We start from the raw sequence: 26791 nt of genomic DNA, 5'->3' as shown, positions 1-26791 counted from the left end.
ACACATTGTCGAATCTCTCACCCCCTACCAGGGAGAAACTGGGACCCCAAAACCCACCGGGCATATCTCCTGTCGATCGCGCACGGGGAGGACACATCTCTGGGATGGGGGCACCAGCGGCGAGAAAGCCGAGTGCCCGAGGGGCACCCCGCGCACCGCCCGGACACCCCCGTCCGCCGCCCGCCCGGGGGAAGGCGAAGGGTGCGGCGCGGCCTCCCGCCCTCCTTGCGCCGCAACCACTCCCCGTAAAGAAAGTCACCAGGGGGTGGGGAAATAGTGACAGCTCCAGGAAGCCGCCGGCGGCACCGAGAGACTCCGAGAGAAGGCAGCCCGCAGGGTGGCAGCTCCTAGCCCGCGCCCGCCGAGCCCGCCGCCGCCGCCGCCATGAGCTCCCCGCAGCGCCCGCCGCTCGCCCACGTCTTCAAGGGGACCTTCGTGCACTCCAGCGCCTCCGCCCCCATGGAGATCCTCCACGGACACCTTCTGGGGGTGGACGATAACGGGACAGTGAGTGGGGGGCTCGGGCGGGGTGTCGCGGACGCCGGCGCGGTGCGGGCGGCGGGGAGATGCCCGGCAGCCCCGCCCGGTCCGCTCGGCGGGGGGCGGTGGTCCTCGGGAGCCCCGCTCTGCCACAGGGTCCGCCGGAGTGCTGAAAATGACCCTTTGCGGCCCCGAGCCCGCGTCCGGGGGGTGGCGAGAGGCAGGGCCGGCTTCGCCGGTCTGTGGAGAGAAAGCGGAACATTTTCGCACTCCTGTCTGTCGGGGCAGGCGCCGCGGAGAAGGAATTTCGCACTTGCGGGAGCTAGAGTTAGAGTTAACCGGGATGGAGCGTCCCTTCGGCACGAGTCGGCAGTTGGCATAAATCTGCTTTTGCGGTGTGCTGAGTGTTGCCGGAACAGCAGAGTTCCTGGTCTTGGCATTCTTTCAGATTCTCTGTTTTCTTTCAGTTTCACAAGCTTTTTTTTTTTTTTTTTTTTTTTTTTTTTTTTTTTTTAATTCTCAGAGTATTTAAACAGTGATGGTGAAAATAGCTGTCTACCCACTGCACAGCCATCTAAATGAGGCTTTTTTTTGGTTTTCTTGTCGCAAAAATCCCCCCCGTGGCACATACCCATAAAGAGTTAGAAAGATGGTGATGTTGGGCATTTCAGTAGTATGAACCAAGCTTAAAACAAGCATTGCACTTACTGATAATGTAGAAGAGGGTCTGCTGGGAAGCAATGTCATTTCCTTAACCCTTATCACACTTGAAACTCAGTTTTATAGTGCAGGTTGTGCAAGTAGACTGGTAATTTCTTGTAGGCTCAAAAACATGTGGTCACCCTATATGAAATCTACAAAAGTAGTTTTTTTTTTTTCTTTTGGATAAATAACAGGCTTCAGTGTGCCAGGCTTCAGTAACATTTGAAATATGTGCAAAACACAGTTTGAGCCCTAACAGTGCATTGTCTCTATTCACACAGGTCCATGAGGGCCTGTTTCAAGACAGCCCTTTCGTAGCTGTTGAGGAGTCTGGTGCAAGGTGTATTGAAGTCTGTCAGGAGCTATATTTTGATGAACAGGAGGGAATAAAAACTTGCATAGTTATGTATTTGCTGGTGTTCACTAGAACAATAGATCTAAATGAAAAAAGGTTTGGCAGGTGCATGAGGCAGAAATTCATACCCCATGCCACTCTCTTTAATGTCAATTTCTGGAAAAGTGTCTCTACGTAGCATCCATATGAAATCAAGATATTTTTAGTGATTTTCTTGAAGAAGAGGTATCTTAATAAGCTACACCTAGGGATCTGTGCTCTCACTTAACTCTCTCTTTTTCCTGGGGAGCAAGGATTCACAGTATACTGTTTTCCCAGCATGAATTGGCAGAAGGTTTTTTTTTAATCCATTAAAACACGATCTTCTGAAAATATAATTCCCACCAGAATACAGTAACAAGCACTTTTATTTTATTCTCTTTTTTATTACAAATTCTTGACATTTTAATATTCCAGGGGCTGATAAAGTAACTATCCCATATGCTCTCTTTTCTCTCTATTACTCATAATGTAGTCTCATGCAGAACAACCACTGGAATCGCAGAAGAGTTGGCTTTTCAAGAAAGACATCGTGGTTAGAAAATTACTCACCTTTATTTTTCAAATTTACACCAAAACTGCTTCTGTTTACCTTCCCCCAAAGATGTAAATTTAACTAAACAGGTATCCTTTTGCCTCATGTTGCTGACTTCATCATGGAAAAGTTTTGCATGGTCTCTGACACTGTGTGTCAGAGCTTGTATGAACAACTTGGTTCTGTTGTTCATACAAGAACAGTTGTTCTGCTTGTCCTCCAAGGGATGTAAAATGTCATCTCTCTGTTTTGGCCCAGATGAAAACAAAGTTTTATGAAAAAAAACCCATTGCTTTTGGATATAAAACCCCAATTTATCATCAAGTTAGCAAAGTAAGGATCATGTTTAACTAAGTGGTTTGCAAAGCAGTGCAGTGTCTCCCTTGAGGAACAGCAAAGAGAAAGCCTAGCATTTTTTAGGGTAAAGAAAACAGACATAGGTGCAAAATGTGAGTTGTTATTGAAATGTTGGTGTAATTATCCTAGGTGAGTAGAATATTAAGTCAATAGAAAAAAATATTAAGCTAAAAGCCCTTGTGGAAGTCATGAAAAGAGAAAGAGTTGTGGAATAAGGATTTTAAGAGTAAGGTTTGATTTAAGCCAATTGCGACAGTGAGTGGACGCGTGTCAGCTGTAGAAGGAGGAAGGTACCATCTATCTGGAGTTCATTGCTTCCCCTTTCTCAGCAGGCTGGGCAGTTCCTTTAGCAGCTGGGTGTTGCTAATGTTCTTGTCTCTCATTCCAGTTTTGGGAACTAGGCAAACAATAGGCATCATTTAATAACTGTGGGAACAGGGAGGGAGGAGAGCATGTCGGAGGGGAAAGAGAGATAGACCCCTTCTCATGTTCACCTCTGAATGTCATAGCCAGGCACTGTTGGATCCAAGCAAATCATGTTCCTTCAGCCAGTATAATTCATTTTCCATTTTCTTATTAGTAAAACATTTGCATGTGGTGCTTGAAGGCACTCAGAGTTGGCTACAACAGGGTTGATGGATGGTTTAGTTGCCCACCTATGCTTTAATGGAAGAGCTTTGGGCATCAGTTGGTATACAAAAGGCCTGAGTTAGTCACAAGTGTTGGGAGATCTTTACCTCTGATCTCTGGATTCTTTAGCCCCATTACATAAGTAACATGTGAGAACTTAGGGAAGTGTTTGGACAATGGGGTTAGCAGCCACTAATTCTGTGTTTTGTGATTTACCTTTCCCAAAGTGCCAGTTATTCTCCTTGACTTCCTTCTTTAAAGCTGCAGTTCTTAGTCTTGTGCACTTCTCATGACTCTGTAGTGACTCTGGCGTAGAATTTCTTCTTGCTTCTACAGTGTTGAGGTGCAGAACTAATTTAAAGAACGGTGCATCCAGTTGGTTATCTTGAATGCACAAGCAAATACTGGAGCAAATATCCAAGCATAGGATTTCAAAGAGTTTAAAGCATTCAGCATTAGAAATGCATCCTAAAACAATGGGGAACAACTCTTGGCTGACTAAGGAATTCCATTGGGAAAGTTGTTTGAAAAAAATGTAGATGTCTTGGTGATTTACCCGTAGTCTAATTCAACCATAATAGACCAGGTGTCAGGTTTAGAATTGATTTCATATATCCAGCTTCCATGAAACATATTTTCTTCTTCATTTCTCCATGATTTAGGTATTTTATTTTTCTGCACCCTAAAAGTACATAGCAGCCACTGCTTTTCCATGGCAACGCCTGTTTCCAGAATTTGTCATCTGGTGTTTCATGTTTTTCTCTCTCTTTTTTTCCCCCTCCCTCTTCACCCTTCTCCTCCCCCCACCCCCCCCCCAGCAGCTCTAACATTGCTCTTGCTCATTCTGCATCCATTTTGACTTCAATATCTGAATGACATTTTCTTTATTGCACATCAGATATCTCAATAGGTCTGTATTCCAAGCCTTTTGCAGTTAAATTAAGTTGGATGTATTCCTCTTTGCATGGAGGACAATACTGCTTCTTGTCAACTATTAACTATTACTATTTATGCTAGTGTGGTATTTATTTATATGACATTATTTTATATTTTTATTGACTGAAAATGTAAAACATCTGCTCTTACACAATATAAATCATACCAGCCATGATTAATTTAAAAGACTCGACAGCCAATAACTTCTTGTCTACAGTTTAGCAGCATTTACAGTTTAGCAGCTTTGCTTATTTTTGTCTGTGGAAAAAACAGAAAATGGTGAATTTCTATGCAAAAGAAGCATACACATAAAAAACGGCATGCAAATAAGTGCTAAACAATGCTTTTTTCAGTCTTCTTGCTCTCCCTCCTAAGTTTCTTCCTATTGCCATTTTACAAGTACTAAGTTTTGCCTTTTTAAATGTGGTTTTGTTTTTCTTTTTAACTAATGCCCTAGAAACTGCTGTCAGGAGGGTCATGAGGCCCTCAGTGTGAGCATCATCTCAGGAGAAGGAGGATATTGATAGCAGGAGGAGTATTCCCTTGAAATTAGGGGAACCAGCTCTTACACCAAGGGAGTTAAAAGACCATGAATTGGTTTCCAGCAGAGGCTGTGACTGGAGGCAGGAATTTCTGTAAGCTCAGATAGGCAGTCTTGGGCCAGGGGAGACATCCAAGTCCTCTAAATTGCCAAGTGTTGAGGAAACTTGGATCCCGCATGGAGCCTGTAGTGGGCATTGCAGTTCCTAGGCTCCACAGTCTCTGTTTCCTGGGGAGCTGTCATGCTTATTAGTGATAGACCAGAGAATCAAAGAGTTGAGAATTCAGCTGCTAAGAGTCATCTTGTAGATTAAAATACCACAGAAGTTAAAAATAAATAGGAAATGTGTTAAAATTCTGACTAGGCAACAGCAACTCATCATCAGCAGAGTCTATGTTCTCTAGGAGTCAAATGGGGTTGAGTTTGGCTCCAGATTGTAGGGTTTTCTTTGAAATAAACAAAGATCTCAGCCTCCTTTTAGCCCATTCTGTAAAATCAAAATATTATCCACATTTTCCCCTTCAATTTATTTTCTCATCGTAGGCACTGAAAAAATTAAAAAAGACCAACACAAGCAGAAAATTAGAAAATACTTAGCTTGATGTCAGTCAGTCATGGGCACAGCAGGTAATTTGACCCCTCTGGTTGTGAATACTGTACCTGCATTCCTGTAAGGCTGTTGTACAACTCCTCACAAGTGACTGTAATGCTAGCATGATGTTACCTTATGAGACACTATGGTCTGTGCTGTTCTGCCTGTGTATTACCTGGGAAGGGATTGATTGTTTTATTACCAGTTACAAGGTGTGTGCAGTTATTCACTGGATTATGAGAAGGTATTTCAAAATCATGCTTGATAGTCAGGAAGAATAAGTGTCTCAATGCAAACCTTACACCTCTGTAGTAAGTGTGTAAAATTGGTTTTAAGATATAACTTGTTTTGCCTTCACATAAAGCTGATATGGGCTGCACATTTAAGGTACTTAACTATGTTTTCTCTTTTTTTCAGATTGTGTTTGTGGAACAAGCTGATCAGCTAGAGCAACTGGCTAAGACGTGGGGGTTCAAAACATCTGACATAAGACAACTGAGTAAACAGTATGTGTTTTGTTAAGATTAGTTAGAGCAAATGCAGTTTGTTCTTTGAGTGAGGTAAAGCAAGTCTTTGGAATACATTTTGACAGGGAGCACATTAAACCCATATGATACCCATACATTTAATGGCCAAAATTCCATTTTAGTGCACTGAGAGCTCTTTACCCAAAGCTGCCTGTGTTCTGGATGCAACTCAGACAGTCCATGTTCTTGTTGCATTCCTTGGTTTGGGACTGCAGACATGGCTGAATTGTGCTGGCTGATGTATTCTGCAGAGAACAAAATGCCATATTTAATTTTCAGGCATAATCACTTCTGTGCTCACGGAAGTGAGTGCCATTCTTTCTTGAGATTACATTTTATATCCATTTTGTTAGCACTGGACTGTACCTAACATGAAAGTCTAGATGTAGTAAATGTAGGTAACACTGACACTGCAGATATGAAAGTCATTTTCTTGGACTTCGACACATTGCATAATAAAAATTAATAGAATTAGAAGATTTAAGCCTTCTAAACACAGAGCTTTTGATTTCTCACTATACTGCAGCTGGAGCATTTATTTTTTCTTCATCCAGTGAAATCCTCCAACTTTATGGTGAAGTATGGTGAAGTAAAAAAGTTTTGGGCTGTGTGAAAAGGTTTTGGACTACGCTTTGCATGCAGTAGCATTGTAAACAACTTGTAGCTTATAATTGAGAGCTGCAACTACCCTTTAGTAATCAATTGTTGAAAAGCTTTTATGCTTTACTGAAAGGCTAATCATACAGTATATATGAATAATCAGATATTTTTTTCACTTGAAATAGCCTGAGGAAAATGGAAGGTGCTGAGAATGTGAATCAGATTGAGGAAGATTTTTCAGCATTTATTACCTGCAAGAAAACAGAAAAAAGAGGAGCTAAAGAGAGACAAAATTCAGTTCATTCAGTAGTCAGGGAGAAGGAAAGAGGAGTGAGAGAAATGTTATGCAGTAAGGAGTTTCAGCATGAAACAAAATAACCATAGCAACTTCCTAGTGATGTTGATATATTCATTCCTGTTACTGCATGAACATTGCATGGCAACATACAGTTTTACAGTTACATTGTAAATATGCTTTTCCTGTCAAGATATTGAGCAGAGCTTTTTTCACCAGTGTCTGTGTCTGCATTTTTAGACACGGTGTCTGTTCTTCCATTAAGCCTTGAAATTCATTGATTTTATATATCTATGTAGACATATAAATAATATAGAAGAAAACTGGCATATAGAAAGTCACATTTTGTAAATATAATGGTCTGGAAGCTAGAGGCATTCCATATATATTCAAACTAGGAAACAAGACTGTGTACAAATCTCTTTTTCAGGTGGATTCTACAGTGGAGTAATTTTAGTTTTTGTGAAGTCAGTTCCCCTTTGTTTGTTGGCATTTAGGGTGGGTCAATATTAGAGATAATTAGATTAATCCTGCTCTTATACTGTTTTTCTCACATTTAGATATATGTATTTTGTGGTGTAAATGATATTACTCAACTGCTTCATACCAAAATATGTGTATGGGTAGAGGTACAGCAGGAGTTAATAGGCTGATGCTGGAAGAGTCAGATTAATCTGTACTTAGCATTTATTCTGGTGGATTTTAATCTAGTACACTTGTTAAAACAAAGCTAATTACTATGGAGAATTTTGAGGCATTTTGGATTACTACAATTTTATTTTCTTTCCTTAGTGAATTCTTCATGCCAGGATTGGTTGATACACATATTCATGCTCCTCAGTATTCATTTACTGGTACAAGAGTAGACCTGCCTCTTTTGCAGTGGTTGACTGCCTACACATTCCCAACAGAAGCCAAATACCAGGACAGTGGTTTTGCAGAAGAAGTGTACACCAGAGTTGTTGTAAGTCCTGCAAACAACATTTACCTGCTTGATGACATTCATTTTATGTGTAATATAGGCATGTTCTCAGAAGGCTGGCAGAAAGAGTAGAAAATGTTTTACTGTCATGGAAACCAGATAAAGCCAAGATAGCCACGGTTCTAATTGCTAGTCAAGATTGTCTGTTACTAGTTACAGTCTCGTTCTCTTGTTGCTGGCAGTAGAGTTCATTTAATCACTAGGTTAACAATGAACTGTTTATCGCCTTTTCTGAATATAATGACAGCTACTAATCTACAACAACTAATCTACTCTCAGAATTATTACAGCCAGCAGGTGCACACAACCTCAATGTAGCAATAACCAAGCATAGTAAAAAAACCAAAAAAATTCAGGGAATATTTCCTTTCTTGCACAAAAATCCTCTATTATGAACCCACCATCTGCAAAAACCACATGAAAGAGAAGCTATTTCTGATAGATGACAAATCTGGGGTGTTCTGGAGTAGTAAAGGAAGACGCTACTGCTGAGATCTTTATAGTAAGAATGTCTTTCACTGCAAGGTCTTTAGAAGGAGTCTCTCAGTGGTATTGTGGGTCACAGAAAGACTATGAGCTAGACTGGTTCTGAGTATTATAAAGTCTTTAAGATCCACTGAATGGACAACAAGCAGCTAGGTCATATTGCAGAATACTAGTTCTGGCCTATAACTGAAATGTATCCTTTAATATGTGGACCGAAATATCTTCAACAGATTAAATTATTTGGCCAGCATAATTTGCCTTGCATTTATCTATTACCCTGGCAGCATCTGTTGTCAATATAATAACATAACAAATTGGAAATAAATAGTTATGCCGTTCCTGCCGCACAAATTTTAAAATAAATTACTTTCTGCCATCTGCCATGATAAAAGCATGCAGGAGCAGCCAGGTCATAAGCCCTAGTGACAAGCACTTTTAAGCCTTCAAGTGCTTAAAGCATAGAGGTGACCTCACCTTTGAGCGGTGTGCCCAGCACACTGTTACAGTGCAGGCTGAGTGACCTCAGCACATCTGGAGACCTCACCCTGGAAGGTGTGTCACAGTATCTTCTGCAAAAGAGCTGCCAGAGAGAGGTGGAAATTAGTTGTGGGAGCCTGAACACCACAGTTAGACTCTCCCCATGTGATTTAAATAGAACAGGGTCAGAAAAAAGGCCTTCACCCACAGAAGATACAGAATACCAGTCACTCTGCAGTGTTTGATGGGGCCAATTGTAACCTTCACCTGTTAGAAACAGACCTAAACTTTCACGGAGCAGATGTTTTTTCATAAGTATCATTGTGCTTCTGAAGTTATAATGAAAGAATAGTAGATTTTTTCAAATCAAGGTCCTGTTTCCAACAAACACCTTCCATACTCAGCAAAAGAAACAATTTAGGTGAAATTTTCCTGCTTTTAGCTGGAACCTCCTCTTTGTGCTGATGATTTGGAAACAGAATGTTTTTAGATTTATTTTAGCAATGTTGCTCGGATTTCAGAAGTAGAGAATTCTGAATTTTAAAAGCTAGGAAAGACAAAGGTAAATTGTCTTAGTAATGACATTGCTATTTTTGAGACTTTTTTCGAACTTTTAAAGATTTTTATTTGAATATTGTAATGAAAAGACAGAGCTTGGCTTCATGTTTGTCAAATAATGAACTCTAGCCTTCCTCCAAACATTGTGTGGGATGTCCCGCCTTTTATCTCATTAAAAAAAAAAAAAAAAAAAAATTAAGAAAATTCTCAAATTAATTGGCAGCCAGAACCCAAAAGTTTAGTTTAGGCCTGTATGTTGGATAAGTGGTCTACATAGTTGACATCAGTCCCAAGGACAAGGGAAGCTACAAATTTTATCATGAATTAATATAACTAAAATACCTGATAATTTACTATTATGTTCCCCAAAAGTGATATGGGGATTTCCTTTCAAATGGTATGTTAGATAAATAATTAGTTCATAGTCTGAGCGGTTTTGCTCAGTTTACTTTTACAGTTAGGTTTGATACTTGGTATTTGGGGACAACAAAGTTTTTTGATACATGAAAACCTGACTTGTTTTTCCAGCTAGATCGGGTTGCTAAAAGAAAACCACCATGTTCCCCAAAAGCCTTGCTTTGCTAACACTAGATAAACAGTGCTTCACCATGAAAATTGGAGAGCCTTTCATAACTAGGAAATAAGAAAAATTACTAGTTGTTTGTATTTCTAAATGCGCATTGGAGTATTTCCAGTTTGGGCAAAGGAATACAGACTGGTTTCTATGGGTTTAGCCACTGCAAAAATTTTGTGAGGAGTTTTTTGTATTTATTAACCCTCAGACTTAAAAAAGCTTTTATGAAATTAAAAATCTATATTTTTACCTTCCCACTTCACTGCAAAATTTCGCAATAACTAAATGTTCTTGTAATTTGAAATGAGACTTCCTGTTCTGCATTTTGGCAGATTTACTGGCTTTTTTCTCAGACAGTTGAAACTGATTTCTTTTTTTAGAGACGAACTCTAAAGAATGGCACGACTACAGCTTGCTACTTTGCAACAATTCACACAGATAGTTCCCTTCTTCTTGCTGAAATTATAGGTAAGTCTAACAGTGAGTTTTGAATGATGGTGTGGATCGTTAGTTGAAGGAAACAATGTTTAGGGGTTTAGCCTAGCTAGGGATCTGTCTTTCTCCTAATTTGTTTTTTATTCATTGCACCTGTCACACTGTGTCCCCATCACCACCTGTTTTCAATGTTCACTTAAACACCTCCATCCTGCAGTTGCTACTCCTTCTCTCCTTATTCCCAAATCTGTGCTGGCTGAGCTTAAATTAGCTCTGCTGGACTTGTTCTTCAGCTGCAGCTCTCTGCTTTTTCTAACCTTTTGTTGTTTGAGGTTTAAAAGAACTGAATGACAAGAGGCCCAGTCAGTGCATTAATTTCCTGATACACTGAGGTTTCATCTGATAATTAATATCAAAAATCTTCACACACCCTCTGAAATCAGAGAAGTGGAAGCTGCATCAGAATCTTATCCTTCCCTTCTGTTCATAGTTGCAAATGCCTGCTGTTTGAAAATTTGAAATGCCTGCTGTTTGCAGGATTTTTCAAGGCTCAGACAGCTCATAAAGCAGAGAAATTTTATAAGAACCTCAAATTTCATCAAAAATTAGCTATTCTGATTTATTAGGAAATTTTTGAAGCCATTACTTTAAACAACTCAAATAGTAAATGTGGACAAAGAGATCTGATTTTAAAACACATTTGACAACCTAGAATTGGATATTATATGCATGTTATACACATGAGTTCTGATTTATTCATCTAGCATTGGTAAATCTCAAGAAAGAGGCTAGAATAGATCTGGAAATTTCTCCCTCTAACTGCATGTGGGAGGCTTGTTAGCAATCTTTGCCTGTTAGCAAAAAGAGAGATGGTTTGCTAAGATCTTTATGCCTTCTCTCATCTTCAGGTGGTCATCTACTACAGCTACTGTACTTTGATGCTTGTGTTTCTCATCCTTTGTGTCACAGCCGTCTTCCTAGACCACCATTAAGAATTCTGGATGTGGTTAATCTATAGTAATCTAGTTCCTATTTATAAAATGGAGTATTAATGTGGAAGACAGCTCGTATTTAATGTTGCTTGTTTCCTTATTTCGTCTTCTCTTTTTATCCTTAAAAGTCACATGAATGATCCCAACTTAGAGACAAGACAGGAGCATAAATTCTGGTCATCCTAAATGAAGCTGGGTGGGGTGAAGTTTGCTTTTTTTATTTCAGTACAAGCTTTGGTAATGGTTTCTGAGTATATTCTAATGCATCTCAACAGATAAATTTGGTCAACGAGCATTTGTTGGAAAAGTCTGCATGGATGTGAATGACAGTGTGCCAGAATACAGAGAGATTACTGCTGACTCTGTCCAAGAGACAGAAAGGTAAAATGATAAAATTGATAGCATAGTCTTTGAAAATAAGATTTTTCATACATCTGAAAAGTGAATGTGGATCTGTCTAAGAGCTTACAGGTGTGAATTTATTAGCTACAGGTTTTTTTCTTCCAACAGGACTGTCCCCTATAGTCCTGGCAATTCCTGCAAAAGTTGCTGCACAGCCCAAGTAGCATCTCTCTGGCTTTTCAGAGAGAGAGAGGGAGAGAGAGGAGAAACCACAGATCTAGGGTTTGAGAGGACATATCTGTTTTCTGCTGCCTCTTTTCCCTTTCACAGCTGTGTGTGTGGAAGTCATGGGACCTGACATACAATGGTGAAGTGGCAGCCAGTTCCTTCATCCCCATTAACTTCTTAGCTCTTTCCTTCCACCATTTAGGTTAAGGCTTTATTCAAGTTGTAGAACTCAGCTCTCATATACCCCATTTTAAACATCTCTTCTCCATCACAGCACCAGTCAAACTACTCCAACATGCAGCTGAGAGAATGAAGGAGAATCAAATGAAGGCAATGTTTGTAGTGGAGGAGAGCCAAGACTGGATTACAGCAGTTTACTATCATGTTTCTCTTGTCTTTTGCACCCATGCTCAGAAAACAGTTAAGCAGACATACAGCTCTTCTCATGGGGCTATCTGTTTACTTATGTAAATGTTTTAGATGTCATGATGAAAGAGAAGACCTCTAAGAGTAATATAAATATCTTTTGGCACTTGTGTGAAGTTGCTCCCTTGCTTTTAGAAATCATGCTAAAGGTGTGATGATAAAAGTTAGAAAGGGTAGTGTATTTCTAATGGTGCTTATATTTAAAGATTTTTAAAACATGCAGTATTAGTTACCTTCACTCTTCTAACATTTGTTCCCCTGCATGTAAATCCCCAGCTTCCATAATACGGTGCAAGTCCTGCCAAATGGGTGTGAAAGAAGCGGAACTTCCAGTTCTGATAGTTTTAAAAAATTCAGAAGAATCTAAAAAGCTTTCTTTTAAATATCTATCTTGTGCCTCCAACTCATTCCCTTTTGATTGAGGAATAAGAGATGTTTTACAGCTTTGGGTGAGAGGTTGCCACAAGTACTCCATAGCTGTCTAGGGAATAGGACTGTGTGCTTCTTGGCATGGATCTGGAGTACTTAGCCAAATCACAGCAGTACAATTGCTGAAGGATGAAAATGTTGTTTCATTAAGAGGGCAACATGCTAATTGGGGTTTTTTGCTTGTTTTTTAAGAATCTAAGAAATTTGATCTGTCACGCTGTCAGAAAATGGACTACACTAATTTCAGTTACTTAAGAGTTAGCATTCAGAAATATTTATATTGTATGCATGGAAATAAGATACAATTCCACGTACTTCATATATTAAATTTAAATTCGTCAAGAATTTGAATCTATCATTCTTTGTCAAAGAGGATTTAATAAAAAGTTAGGGAATTGGACTCTAGATTACCGTATATGGTATTATTAGTTATAGTCAGCTACAAAGATGAGTACCTGTGTTCAAGCCTGTTCTGCTACAGAAGATGGTGATTTGGAGCTGACCTTCTTTCCTCGTAGAGAAGTACGTTAGCCAACAAACTAAAGGCTTTATTTGCAAAACATATTTCATCACATTTCATCAGTTTTGAAACAGTTCACTCTGTTCAAAGAATGTAAGAAAGAATGAAAACAGCCACACTGAAATTTTGGCTTGTCAACTGGGCATTATATGTCTGTTAAAGCTTCTGCTCAAGTGTGCATTTTATTGATCAAGTTCTGATCATAAAGCTTCTGATCAAGTGTGATCCGGTTAATCGTTAAGAGGAGAAACAGGCAGATGATAGCTAATGCACTTGGCGTTTTAACTCTCAAAGTTAGACAATGGTGGGCTCAAACTCCTTTGGTCATTGCAGAAGTCTGACTCGGGTTTCTCATTTCCATCTGGTGATCCAGTGCAAGCTTCAGGGCTGTAAATGTAGCCTCTAGCATAATTTTCTTTTTCCTCTGGAGACATTTGAAAAAATTGATACAATATGTGTTGTGATCAAAATTACACAGTTTTCTTACTATGAACTATGACATAAAAATTCACAGAGATCCTGTCCAGAAAGCATCTCAAACTGTATTTCACATGTCACCTACATACAATGAACAAATGGGCTTTTAAAGAATTTCCTTCTTCCAAAGTAGAAGGAAGTTTAGTTTGATCATCTGCATTATCCATAGTGACTGCTTGGGGTTTTTTGTAGAGATCTGAGGTAGCATTTTATTTAACAGAGTAAGTAAATCTTTATTTTCTGGAAGGCAGTTAGTCAATATGCTAACATTAATAAAAGATTTCCAAAAAATCAATGGTTCTTTAAGTGAACGAGGACATATGCATCTACTATAAGATATAAAATATTGCTGCATCTTTTAAAATTTGGATTCAAAAAGGCTTAGATATTGCAATTTGAATTCATGGACAAACAAATTTAAGTTGGGTCTGTTTTTTCCTTCTTCAATATTGCAGCTATAGGTTATAATTTTGTTTTCAATTCATTTAAATGTAGCATGTGTTTGGTTTTCAGGGAGAGCTCAGAATAATTACTGCTTGTCTAATGCTAGGTATTGCAATGAAAAAACAATAGTCTGTGTGTTCACAGGCAAATTCAAGACTAGCATTATTTGGTGTCACTATGCTGACTTCATTGTGTTCCCTTTTTTCATTTTTTCATTGATCTGAAAATCTGGCTCAACATTTTGTAAAACAATTGATCTGTCTGAAATACACAGGGTATCCAAGTATATATTTTTTATATTTTTCATAATTTATAACATATGGGACAGATTTATTGTAGCTTTATTTCTACCTTTTTTCAGGTTTGTTAGAGAACTACTGGAAAAGAAAGTAAGTAGTGTTCTTTACTGAATTCACTTCTGTATTCAGAAGATGCTGTGTGAACATATGAAATAATTAAACCTCTATCCAAATTTGTTGTCTTAGTGACGAATCAATAAATATACATATTTCTGTGTAATAGATATCATCACTGTGAAAAATGTTCTAGTCATGTTGAAATGTACTTGTAACAGTGTAAAATCAGTTTTCTGTTCTCAGAGCAGAGCAATGTTCTGTGTTTCTCTACTGAGTTTGAAAAACCTGGCTTCCTAGAAAGGATGATTTTCTTGTTAAGAAAGGTGGAATTCAGCTTAGCACTCTGTAGTATAGAAGTAGACAGACTAGTTGAAGGAATTCTCACCAGCAGAAATCACTGGGTTTTTTTCAGTAAAGTTACTAATCCATTATAAAATTAATGTTTTGGGTCAGTGCATGTCTTAAAGTGTATTTCTAAAGACATTCATGCTTACACTCCTGTGGTAAAGATAGAAGTTTACACTCCAACATTATACATAGTAGTACTTTTCTTATCAGCCTTTGGTTTTCAGTGGCTTCTTTTGACATCCCACCTCAAAATATTCAAGAGCAGTTGCCTGGAGTTTAATGCCTAAACTGAATGTATCACTAGAGTAATGCCTAAACTATGTATCACTAGACTAAGCTGGCTAATTTGGAAAGACCGGAGCTCCTTTTTTATGGGAGATAAGACAAGGAACTGTGGACCAAGTTATCACTTACTGGCTTGTGCTAAACTCTTGCCTCTGACAGGTGAGAGAATTGTAATCTGCTGACCATTGTTTTAGGAAAATTTTAATCTAGAGATGCAAGGTGTAAAACTCTGTAGTTCTTAGTGTCTGTTTCCTACTGTATAGCATATCTGATTATCCCATCATTCATTCTTCCTGTCTAAGGAGTTTAGGGGTTTATTGCTGTTATGAGTAAAGAAGATTGAACAAGAAAATGGCTTTGGTTTTATAGAAGCTTGCAGTTTTGCATCATTATATCTTCAATGGTCATGGAAGTGTGGCTGAAAAATATCTGGTCATTCAACTGACTTACTTCTCATCATGCATTTAAACTGTCAGCAAATATGAAAAAGTATCCAGTGCTGCTGAAGACTGGTGAAATTTCAGTGACTTGATGAAAGTTCTAATAAAAACAAATTCTTTAATAAAGTTCATTAAAATTCTTGTAAGAAACACCTGCTTTCATTCTCTGTTTCTGCAATGAGATGTCTACTGAAAGCAAGAAAATGACTATAGAGCTTAATTTGAGTTGGTAAGGATGCAGTAAGCAGTAAGCAATGAAGACAAAATGTAATTGCCATATAAATGATAGTCTTATGGTTACTGAAATATATATATATAGAACACAAACCCCCCTCTTCTATTATTTGCAGTATCCCAGAGTACAGCCTATCATAACCCCCCGCTTTGGCCCCTCCTGCACAGAGGACTTGCTGAATGCCCTTGGGGATTTAGCACAAACCCACGATCTCCGTGTGCAGGTAAGCTCTCAGAGCTCTGTCTGCCATTTAAGTGGTGTGGACAGACAGCACGCTGACAATCTAAAGATACCTTTGGGAGGAGATACATATCTACTGCCCTGATCTCAGCATCCATTCTGTTGTGGGCTTGTTCTCTCTTTCCCCTCACAATAACACTGTGTATTTTTTTATCTATTCTTTTAACATCTTCCTAAAACTGCAAGTGGGGCCATCGTGTCACCACATTACTGGGATGGACATGTGTACCATCTCATATAACTTTTTTCCTTCAAGGAACAAATGGAGCTACTTCGTTAGGTCTTATGAAAACTTCTTCATGTCTGATGAAAAAAGAGATGCAAGGACTAGATCGAACTATAGGCTTTACAAACACTATTTTTTATGAATGTATGTTTAGTGCCAGTAGATTGCTCAGAAAGTTGCAATGTCAGGTTTGATGCTGGTTAAAGGACTCACTCTATGCATTTTCTTGTTGCAGAGTCACATAAGTGAGACTGAGGAAGAAATCAAACTTGTGGAGAACATGTTTCCTGCCTACCAGAATTACACCGAACTGTATGATAAAAACAAGCTGCTAACCAGCAAGGTAGCCACATAAAAACTTCCCAAATATGACTTACATTAATCCATGTAGAGAATATGATGGTTTACTGTATTTACCTGAAAAATTTGTATTGCTCTGTGAAGGTCAGTGACATCTGGGGAAAAGTAATTTTGTTTTATGTTCTATGTTGAGGTGTTTAAACTTTGAACAAGCCCACAGTGTTCCTAAGTATTTTACAGGAAGTGAAAAAGAAACATATTTTATGCTCTCTGATTCATTTTCTAAAGGCTCCAAAGAGAATTAGGGCAGTGGGATTACAAGGAAGCTAGAAAAAGCTGGTATTATAGGAACTGGTAATTCTTGGACAATACCTAGTTATTCTTATATTCCAAGGATGCTATCCAGTTTTTGCAGTTTGCCTGAAGGTTTCTTCTGTGGTGTTATGTTAGGAGCAGCTTCATCTTCTTTCTATGGAGAAGCAGCCCTCCCTGTTGAATTCTAAACATCAACCTTGCTTGCAGACAGCTGCACTTCACTGCTCTGACTATCCAAAAGCACTCTCACCTCACTTTACCGGCTTATTTTACCAAGCTTTGAGAGGTACACTAGCCTGAAGAATTGAAATTTGTTACAGCTTTATGCTGTTGAGATAAATGTAATATACCTGCCCACAGTAATTACAGGCTGGAGACCTGGGGCGCACCTCATTAGATAGTGGACTGCCCATGCAAAAGTGAATATGAACAACCCAACTACAGTCAGAGTACCTAAACATCAGTCAAGTTCATTAAAAAATTTGTGAGAGAATTTTCAGATGCACTAGGGGCAGATGGAAACTCCCTAGGAATTAGCTCTTGAGCTCCCATTTCTGTGTTTGGAATTTTACCCCAGTAATGACTTGTTTACTGTCCTTTTTGCTGAGAAATCAATATTGACTACAGAAGTATGTACACAGAATTAATCATTGTTTTCTTACATGGTCCTTTGCATGCTGATTTGGTGTGCAAGTGTTCTGAAGAGCGTATTTGTGATGCAAAAGCACAGGTCTTAATTCTGTGACTTATATGCACACAAGTGAAAGTGGTCATGATTACTGGTGCCTTTTGGAGTCAGGTTCCTGGATATTTGGGAAAGGAGTCTATTAAACACAAGCAGAGCAACAGAACCTCAGATACTGTCTTGCCATCCACTGAAACTAAGACACCAAATCAATTTTTTTTTGAAGTGTTTTAAAAGCTGGGTTTTTTGGGGTTTTTTTTGAGCTGTTGCTGAAATGTTTCTTTCCTTTTAAAAACAGTGCAGATTGGCAGGGATATGCTTCAGTAGCTACCATATGTAGGTCCTTATCTGAAGACGTGGCTATTCTCCTTATGTTTTCAGCTACACTGAGCTTGATGAGTAGAGATGGGAGGGGTACAGTGCCATTAGAAGATGCTCAGTGGAAGCAGTCTCAGTGCCATGCTCAATTTTATGTGCAGATTGCAAGATCTAACAGAGCTCTTGCTCCTCTCTTTCAGGGGGCATTTGGCATATGAGGTAATGCCAATTAGATTTGTATGGGAATAACTGGTTTATCCACTATTAAATTATCCTATCCTATACTTCTATATTTTTCTTGTGAACTTATTTTTAAAGTCAGTTATGTCCGTTAAAAAGTAAAAGTAATTTATCAGTTGCATAAAATATTAGATTATATTTTACATATTTTTGCATTCTCTTTCTCTGGTGCAAATCTTTAGAGAGCTAATAAGAAACATGCTAAGAGTACATACATCTTCCATTTTGTCTGATGTATTCCTAGCCCCAGTACTTAATCTCTGTGTTAGCTACAAAATATAAATTTTAAGCTTGCTACAGCACTAGGACAACTCGCTTATGTCTTTGGTCACAGCAGTCACTGCAAGAGCAAGTACCCTGTATTCTTATATTTAAAAACTGCAAAAAAGCTGAAGGAATGTGTTTCAGGCATGCTGAAGTTAATCAGCTTTTCCCTTGTGGGTTTTAAGAGCTATATACAAGAAGTGCATTAATTTCACTAAATGGTAATGTGTCCTTTTTGACTTTTTTAAGCAGTGCAGCAAACCTCACAGCCACAGAAGTAAATGAAATGTTGAGTAAATTTGTGATTTTCTTTTTCTTTAGACTGTGATGGCACATGCCTGTCATCTTTCTGAAGAAGAGCTGAAACTTTTTAGTCTTCGTGGAGCTGCAATTTCACATTGCCCCAATTCTAACTTTTCGTAAGTTAAAAAATAAAATAGGAATGTGTATAATTAAATAAAGCTGTTGTTTGTGTAGTACCCTGAGTCAATGCTACCATTGCAAAGCTATGATATAGAAGTTATATGATACCTCATTACTCCATAATTGACATATTGGATTGAAGATGACCATTCATTATCCACTTCTGCATAGCATGCTCTGGACCAATTTGTGGTCTTTCAGTTTAATAATTGCATCTATATCCATGTCTATATAAATATTTCTTTTCTAAAAATGTGTTTCTTTTGTCTGTTCTGTCAGTGGTAAATGTCAGTGGCATCTCCCTTCCCCCTGAAGTCTGTTAATGTTTTGGGGAAATGGACTATAAAGTTTTTCTGTTGAGCAGACGTGAGATACTGTGTGGTATCCAGACAGAATAAGTAATAAACCAAATCTTGTATACATTAAGGGAGTGTCTTTGTCATAAAATGGCTCTGCAGCCCTGCTTTTCCTGAACTTTTTCTGCGTGTAGCATACAGAACACGTTTCTTCTTCCAATCCAGGATGTGCAGCGGTGTCTTAAACGTGCAAAAGGTTCTCGAACACAATGTGAAGCTTGGTCTTGGCACAGGTTAGTAGTTTGCTCTGAAAGTGGTTTTTTTCTGGAAATCATTAGGAGATACATTCACCTGTTCATATTTAAAAGTCAAGATGCCTCCAATTTTTGGTCCTCCTTTGTTTTCCTCCACTTGAGTAAGGGAGTCTAGATTATTGAAATCTACAGTTGGTCCAAAACTGTTTTAAAACAAATTAAAAAATTAGTGAAGAGTTTTGTTGCTGTTGTGAGCTTAAACAGGGCTTGAACACCAAATTTTAAGGTTTCTGTTTTTGTGTTGTGTTCTATTCGCCTAACTGTGTGTGAGAGCACCTTTATTGGGAATTATGCCTTCAGAGACAGTGTTTAGCTGTAGAACTTGTTGGGTCTACCACATATGTCGCTTCAGAACTTTGAATTAAAACTTTTAGAAATTTAACACAGAGAATTATACCCCAAGCTTGTTTCTAAGACTCTGATCTTTTCTAGATGTTGCAGGTGGATATTCAACTTCTATGCTTGATGCTATTAGGAAAACAATGGTGGCATCTAATAGCCTTCAGATCAATAAAGTCAATGAAACAGGACTAACTCTTAAAGAAGCTTTTCAGCTAGCCACTCTGGGTGGAAGCCAAGGTAAGAAGAAAATTCTGTGCACACAGATCTACAACTCTCTTTGATTATATGTCTCCCTGTCTCATGGGAGATTTACAGATTTTCTGGTGCCAGAGTGAAATCCAACTGGTAGGCAGAGATAATCCTTCAGTTTCTCATACTCATACTAGGCTTTTCAGAGAAGAGCACTCTATTAATACTGAGAGTTTAATAACCAAATCTTAATGGCTTTGCAGGGTTGTACATTTGCTTTTTAAAGATCCTCAGACTTCTTAGTCATAAAGATGTGCTTGTCTATTTATTGTAACAGCTGGAAATTTGTTTTCGCAGCAACCATCATCTAGAAGAAAAACTGCAATTACTGTAAAATCATGCATTCTATTTGTCATCAGTTTCTAATTTTGCTTGTGCTTTTTGAGTTGTCAGTGAGGCAGTTTGTTGCAAATCAAAACATCATGCAAATTACTCCTCGCTCAGGGAAAAGCAGAAAAACAGGCTTTCCACCATGGTTGTTCAAAACACAGTTGCATTTGCAGAATGCAATCATAGAGTATATGGGTTATCCAGTTTTGGAGAACAAATTTTGCTGTAATCAGTGTGCACATAAAAATAGATACAATTAAAAAAGTTTTAGTATAACTGGTATGATTTAGCAGAGAGGAAATCCACATGTAAGTGAAAACCTATTATTGTTTCAGTTACCAGAAAGGAGCTTACTATCTTCTAAAGCACTGGTCCCAAATCTTCTCAGTGTAACCTGTTTGTAGCTGCCAAAAAGCTCCATTGGGAATTATTAATGGAAGCTTAAAAGATGTAGTGAAAATGCCATCAATCAGGTCATCTCAGAACTGTGTTTGAATTCCTGGAAAGTGTAATGGGGGAAATAGAGAAGACAGAAGATGAGCAGGGAACAAAAAGTGTTCTTTTTCCCACAATATATACTGTTCCACAAAGTGTGAGAATAAACTAGCTGAGACACAGAAAGGAAGACTTATAAAAATCCTAAGCTCATATGTGGTTTCCCTTCCCAGCAACTCTTGTACTTTTTCTATATTAGGTTTCCTCAGTAAAGTGTTAATTTTTTATATTGATGTCAAGCTGTTTTATCCTTACGGAATCACTTTTAAGGGTAGAATATAAATTACTTGTGCAAGCTTCCAGTAGCCTGCATACTGAAAGGAAAATTTTCGGTAGCAGAAATTTGAGTGATTTTTTTTTTAATAGTTTGCTTTGTTAAGACTCCTAAACACTTATCGCCCTCTTGTGTTTAATCTAAAAATTACATTCTGCTCAAAAACCTGAAGGAACAGGAGATCATTTAAGTTGAATCTAGTAGGTAACCAAAATATTTCAGAATTTGTAGGAGTTTAAATGTCTTTAAGATATTGTGATATTCCTGCCACTCACAAACTTCAATGACTTCTTAAAGTAACTTCAAGACTGAATTTCCTTTATCAGTGCAATCTGAAAATAAATAAATTATTTGCAGGTATTGTGGTCTTTGATGACTTAATTTCAGAGTATTGGAAAAATAGATTTACTTCACAGATACTTTCTAGAACTTAAAACGGTCCTAATTTATTTCTAAACAGGACAAAGTCTTCTTTTTAGGTATTCTAAGCACTTGCAAGCACCCAGTTCCTGAGGATGAATTTGTAGATTTTTCAGGGCATGTGGACCTGAGAACTTGTGGGGCTGTAATTAAACTTTGAAAAAAAAAAAGCTAAATAATAGACCACAAGGCAAGCTATACAGGTAGGTATGAGATCTTCAGATTGGCTATGATTATTTTTCCACACCATATTATTATTTGCTCCTGCTAATTGCAATTACTCACTGGATACCTCTTTTATTATCATATTACTGTGTATTACTATTGCAATACATCTATACAACCTTTCAAAATTGCTTAAACTTTTTAAAAAATGCAGTCTAATAGTGCCTTAGCAAGGTGAGAGTTATTACTGTATTTACTGTTTCTCTGACTTAATTTCATTGCCCCATTTGGAGTTTGAATGTTTTTGTAATATAACCTGTTATTTCTTAAGTCTCTTAAGAGCTCAGATGCTAACATACTATTCAATTTGGTTTTGGGTTTTTCCTTGTAATCATCTAAATTTTTTGTTTGTCTTATGAATATTTCAAGTAAGTTGCCAGGTACTTCTACATGGTGGAAGGAGGCTGGTCCTGAAGATGTTTTTATGAGTTTATTTTCTTCCTCAGCTCTAGGACTGGATGATGTGATTGGAAACTTTGAGGTGGGAAAAGAATTTGATGCACTGCTAATCAACACGAAGGCTTCAGATAGCCCTTTTGACTTGTTCTCTGTTGATGATTTTGAGGTAATCAGAACAGGACTGATGATCAAAACATTAATGGAAGTGATGTGGGGAAGGTCCACGATATAGACAGAAAAGGTCTCTTGAAAGTGATTTTGGTGACAGGAATTGGGTGTACTACACCCCTGCTGTCTGTGCTTCAGCCTAGATGTTCCATGGGGTTTTTTTTTCTTCAGAATCTTGCTGACCCCAGTGACAGTGCCATAACACCATGAGCTAAAATGCATGTAATATTTTTAATGCACATTTTATTAGCCCAAGATGACAATTATAGTTATGTATTTGCAGTGAAAAATGGCAGCCAAGAATAAACAATTTATTTTTAGTCAATACTTATAGTTCAGACTGAAAAATCACAGCCTGTTCCCAGAGAAAGGTTAGGTTGCCTTTTCTGCATTGCTGTTACAAAATGAAGCAAGCACTCAAGATGGCTAATTTGAGTTAAAAGCACAGTTTTTATATTAACATTAAAGCAGTGTTGGTTTTTAGGTATGGAAACACATTCTCATTCAAAAACCTTCTCTGACTAAAAAAGATAGTTAAGAGTAGTTGCTTGAATTTATAGATGTGGTCAGACTGCCTGGAAACAATTCCAGTTCTGTAAAAAGAGCTATTTTGAAGTTTAAATGTAAACTTTTTAAGCTATTGTTCTTAGCACTTTACGAAAGTTTAAATTTTGCCTTGTTTTCAAAAAGTAAATTATGTATGCTAAGTTTTGATTTCACTGTTACTAGGAATATTTAGGAGAAGTGCTTTTATCAGTTCTTTGAAGCTTCAAATGATTATGATCCAGGACAGCACATACTGCTCTCTGAATTTGTTTTCTTCCATTTTTTTAAAGGACACTCTCCAGAAGTTCCTGTATCTAGGTATGTTTTGATTTTCAACTGAAGTTGAATTCTCCTTTCCTATATCAAATGGCTAAATTAATGTTGGGGGTTAATAATAAATTTATTATTTATTAATGGGGTTATTAAATTTATTAAATGGGGTTAATAATAAATTTATTTTACATAAGTTAGTATACATTTGTTTGCAGTAATTAAATCTGTTCAACTCTTATATGAACATTAACATGTCCCAAATAATTAGCATTAATATTTGACATTAATAAATAAAACCTGGTTTATAATTGTTTGTAAACATGTACGGGCAGTGTCCGGACCAGGGCTGTGCTGCTGCTGTGTTGTGATGTTGGGGGGCCTGGTGCCAGCTGTGGCCACAGCTGTGTCATGCTGTGATGAGACTTTTGCCTTTCTGAGGAGCTGTCTGGGTCACACCAGCTTTCTTGATGGCTGGTTCCCAAGCCAGTTCAGATACTGTGCAACAAGTAATTTTTTGTACAGATACATAATATTTTTGGGGTTTGGATCTACTGAGTATACAGAAAATCCATGACACTATTGCAGCAGATGAATGCTATGCTTGTTTTTTTAAAAAACCCACATGAGTTGCTAAAATATTTATTAATTTTTGTGGTAGCCCTGACTATTTCTTTCCAAAAGGTCTGTCTTAATTCTAGGAAATGGTTGCTATAAATAATGTGTTCCAAAGCTGTTTTTGTTGACTGCATAATTGTCATTAATTAAATCAGTGTTTGTATTTATGAGCAAATCTCAGTTTTGGCCATGTTATTTCAGGTGATGATCGGAATATTTCTGAAGTGTATGTGGCTGGAAAGCAAGTGGTTCCTTTTTCAAGTTCTGTATAAATCCATTTTCTGTTTGCAAAATACTCTGCTGATCATTCTGCATCTGATTTGGAAAAGGTTGATTAAGCACAGTGCCTGATCATCAGGAATGACACCTCACTTTTGGATAATGTTAAAAACTAGCATACATTGAAAATTTTGTTAGACCTTTCAAGAATTACTATACTGACTTTTTCATAGTTCTAGAGGGAATGGCTATTTAAATTTTGTTGTAAAAATAGCATTTGTGCATTGTTTGGGGATTTGATAAATACCTTATTTAAAGAGGGCACCTGCTGCTCTGTTTAATAATAGTATAGGAAGCATTATGTGGTACCATGAGATACTCATTTCCTATAGGAATTAAAAAAAAAAACCCAGTGCTTGTAAATTGATTTTGCAGGTAATGAATATCATGGAAGAATGCAATTTCCATAATATTATTATCAAGTATGGAAAAGTCAGTGTCCTTTTGGAGAATGTAGTTTCCAGTTTTTCCTATGAGCTTTAAAAAAAATTAAAACATTATTTTTTAAGAAGAGTTAAGTCAGAAGTGTGTGTTTATAAATAAATAAGGGTCCTTACTTAAGAGTTTAGGATTGTCATTTGTAGTCAGACACTCCATTGAATTACCTTGATCTGAGTGATGACTGAATGAAACCTCTGTTAAATTAGAAGCAGGCTCTAAGATATCTCTGCAGGCTACACAAAGGCAAACAAATTAAGAGGGTTTTCTGGACTAGAGGGAGTGCTTCATTTAGTTCAGCATCCTGCAGAATCTTCCCGAACTCATTTGCTCCTGACTGTCCAGACAGAATGATAGGATGATATCCCTTCTCCTTTCTGTAAGGGAAATGAGTGCATTAAAAAATTTCCAGGAGAAATGGTCTCTTTCTGGCCATTAACACCTTTGACTTGAGGTGAAAATCATGAGTAAAGCAGCTCAGCTTTACTGTGCTCTTCGTGTTTTTCAATGTGGCAGCCATAATTCCAGCCCTGTAGAATTCCAGGATTCTAGGTAAAAAAATATGCCCTTTTTGTTGTGGAAATCTGCGTGACTTCCTTTCCTAAAATGGCATATTTCCCTGCTCTTTTTTTTTTTTTTTTTTTCTTTTGAGTTGTGTTTGATGAGGGGATTTCTTCTTATTTCTCTATTATGTTTTCACAACACAAAGAATGTATGCTTTAATTTCAGGGTCATTAGAGACCCATAATGTATTTAGATACTGTAAACATGTTGAATACGGTTTTAAGGCCTACTTCAAACTTCTTTGATTTCACTAAGCCTTGTTTCGCACTTTTATCTCACTGCCTGGGGATATAGGACTTACCTCTGTTTACAAAACAAGGGAGGTCACTGCACCAAAGTTTCACTACATGTCTACTTCAGAGTGCTTGGCCAACGCCACTCATAATTTCTGATTTTAAAAGAATTTTCAGAGCTTGTGTATTGTTATGATTATGCCTACATAAGACAGCATAGCGTCAAGGGGAAGTGTAACAGCTAATTTGGGCACTTAAAAGCAGTACAGTCAATGTTCAATGTGGTGTTCTTGCCAAAGTTGAGGGGCCGTACCAACAGCAGGGAGTAACCAGGAGGTGTCTTGCAGACATCACCTGGATGCAGCCACTTGCTGAGAGCTGGCTCAGGTATCTTCCTGGTTGCTGCACCGTGCTGCTGCATGCCGAGGTACGGCCTTCCTACCCATTATGTTCCAAGACTTCTAAGGCTTTAGGAGTCAAGATCTAAGGATTAAGATTTACACATTCCATCAGGGTGTCTTCTCAACCATTATGTTTTGCATGTGTCCCAATCACCTACACAGTAGCACACTTGTTCAGCAAATAACAACTTTCAGCTCTTTAACTTGCTTTCCCAATTCAGGGACATTTATTCTCATGAATTTTGACATGAATTTAATTGACCAAATTTCACATTTCAAAACCAAAGAACTGTGAGACACATGTTTTAATTCTCCCAGTTACTGTTTGAGACTATTTTTAGGGAATTACATGTTTTTCAGCTTTGGCTTTCCTGTGGTGAAGAAAGATCACACAGGCTTGTGTACAATGTATGCTAGTGCCCTACTTCTTTGTCTCCAGAGCTATGAATTAAATCAATGCATTTATTTTAGTAGTAGTCTTAACTGTCTCTGACTTAATTGTTTTCCCATTATTTTGTGGTGTTTTTAAGAAAGGGATTCAGCATTTCTTATAATACTTTCGGAGGGTGGACAGGTTGCTTCTTTGCAATATGAGAACACACTAAAACTTTAACAAGTTCAGGACTGCACTGTTGGCCCAGTCACAAAGGGACTCTCTAGAATAACTGCTGCCAGTGAGCTTTGTATCTGAATTTTTACTGGGTCATGAATTTGACTCTTGTTAAATTCAGGGACAAGGTAGGAACTCCTCTTTTGATTATAACTTTTCTAGTATCCAGACATTACCCAGACACAGCAATGGAAAACCATCTTTTTAAGAATCTCAGCTGGAGGACGAACTCTGTGTGCAGGTAGTGCTATGGGCTGCCTGCAGCACTTTGCAATGCCGAAGGCCAGGAGGAGTGAGGTCCAGGATGGATAGCATTACATTTAATGATGAGGTGTTAAGGAGTAAAGGAAAGAAGTCTGAATTTGATGTTTGAGGAGGCCAGTGGAGGATTTCATATAAAAAATAAACAGGGTCTTTTGACAGCAACATTTAAATGGATCTGAATGGAGAAAAAATGTGCTGCCAGAAGTCAGTCCCAAAAGCTTGTTCAGTGAAAGATGGCTTATGCACAATATTTTTAAAATTTTAGGTCATACAAAGAATGTAATAGTCAGAATTCTCTGAAGTAATTTAGGGAAAATTACTCACTAAGGATCACTGAGGATCCCCCTGTAAAATTTTGGTCCTTGAGATTATGTGCCTGTGTGTAGATTGCCAAGATGTTTGTTTAGGTGGGGGAGGATCAG

General features: G+C 37.9%; 1 protein-coding gene across 1 annotated transcript; it reads left to right on the top strand.

Annotated features, from left to right (window-relative positions):
- Positions 1 to 251: 251 nt before the first annotated feature.
- On the top strand, positions 252 to 24372 carry GDA (guanine deaminase). Its single transcript, XM_038124537.1, has 14 exons — positions 252 to 507; positions 5585 to 5673; positions 7382 to 7553; positions 10047 to 10134; positions 11369 to 11474; positions 14321 to 14348; positions 15739 to 15846; positions 16325 to 16432; positions 18533 to 18630; positions 19156 to 19223; positions 19677 to 19823; positions 22026 to 22144; positions 22983 to 23010; positions 23782 to 24372. Exons 1-14 carry the CDS (start codon positions 385 to 387, stop codon positions 23850 to 23852), a joined length of 1353 nt encoding a protein of 450 aa, XP_037980465.1. The 5' UTR covers positions 252 to 384; the 3' UTR covers positions 23853 to 24372.
- The last annotated feature ends 2419 nt before the right edge of the window (positions 24373 to 26791 follow it).

The sequence above is a fragment of the Motacilla alba genome, chromosome Z, assembly GCF_015832195.1.
Source record: "Motacilla alba alba isolate MOTALB_02 chromosome Z, Motacilla_alba_V1.0_pri, whole genome shotgun sequence".
Taxonomy (NCBI): Eukaryota; Metazoa; Chordata; class Aves; order Passeriformes; family Motacillidae; genus Motacilla; species Motacilla alba.
Note: the sequence above shows the minus strand (reverse complement) of the source record. Positions and strands in the feature narration are given on the sequence as shown.

Excerpts from the sequence above, each read along its gene's own strand:
- GDA (XM_038124537.1), top strand. The coding sequence starts at position 385 with ATGAGCTCCCCGCAGCGCCCGCCGCTCGCCCACGTCTTCAAGGGGACC. Across the intron at positions 10,135-11,368 it reads TCTTCTTGCTGAAATTATAG|ATAAATTTGGTCAACGAGCA; the intron begins GTAAGTCTAACA and ends GCATCTCAACAG. Across the intron at positions 19,224-19,676 it reads GAAGCTTGGTCTTGGCACAG|ATGTTGCAGGTGGATATTCA; the intron begins GTTAGTAGTTTG and ends GATCTTTTCTAG.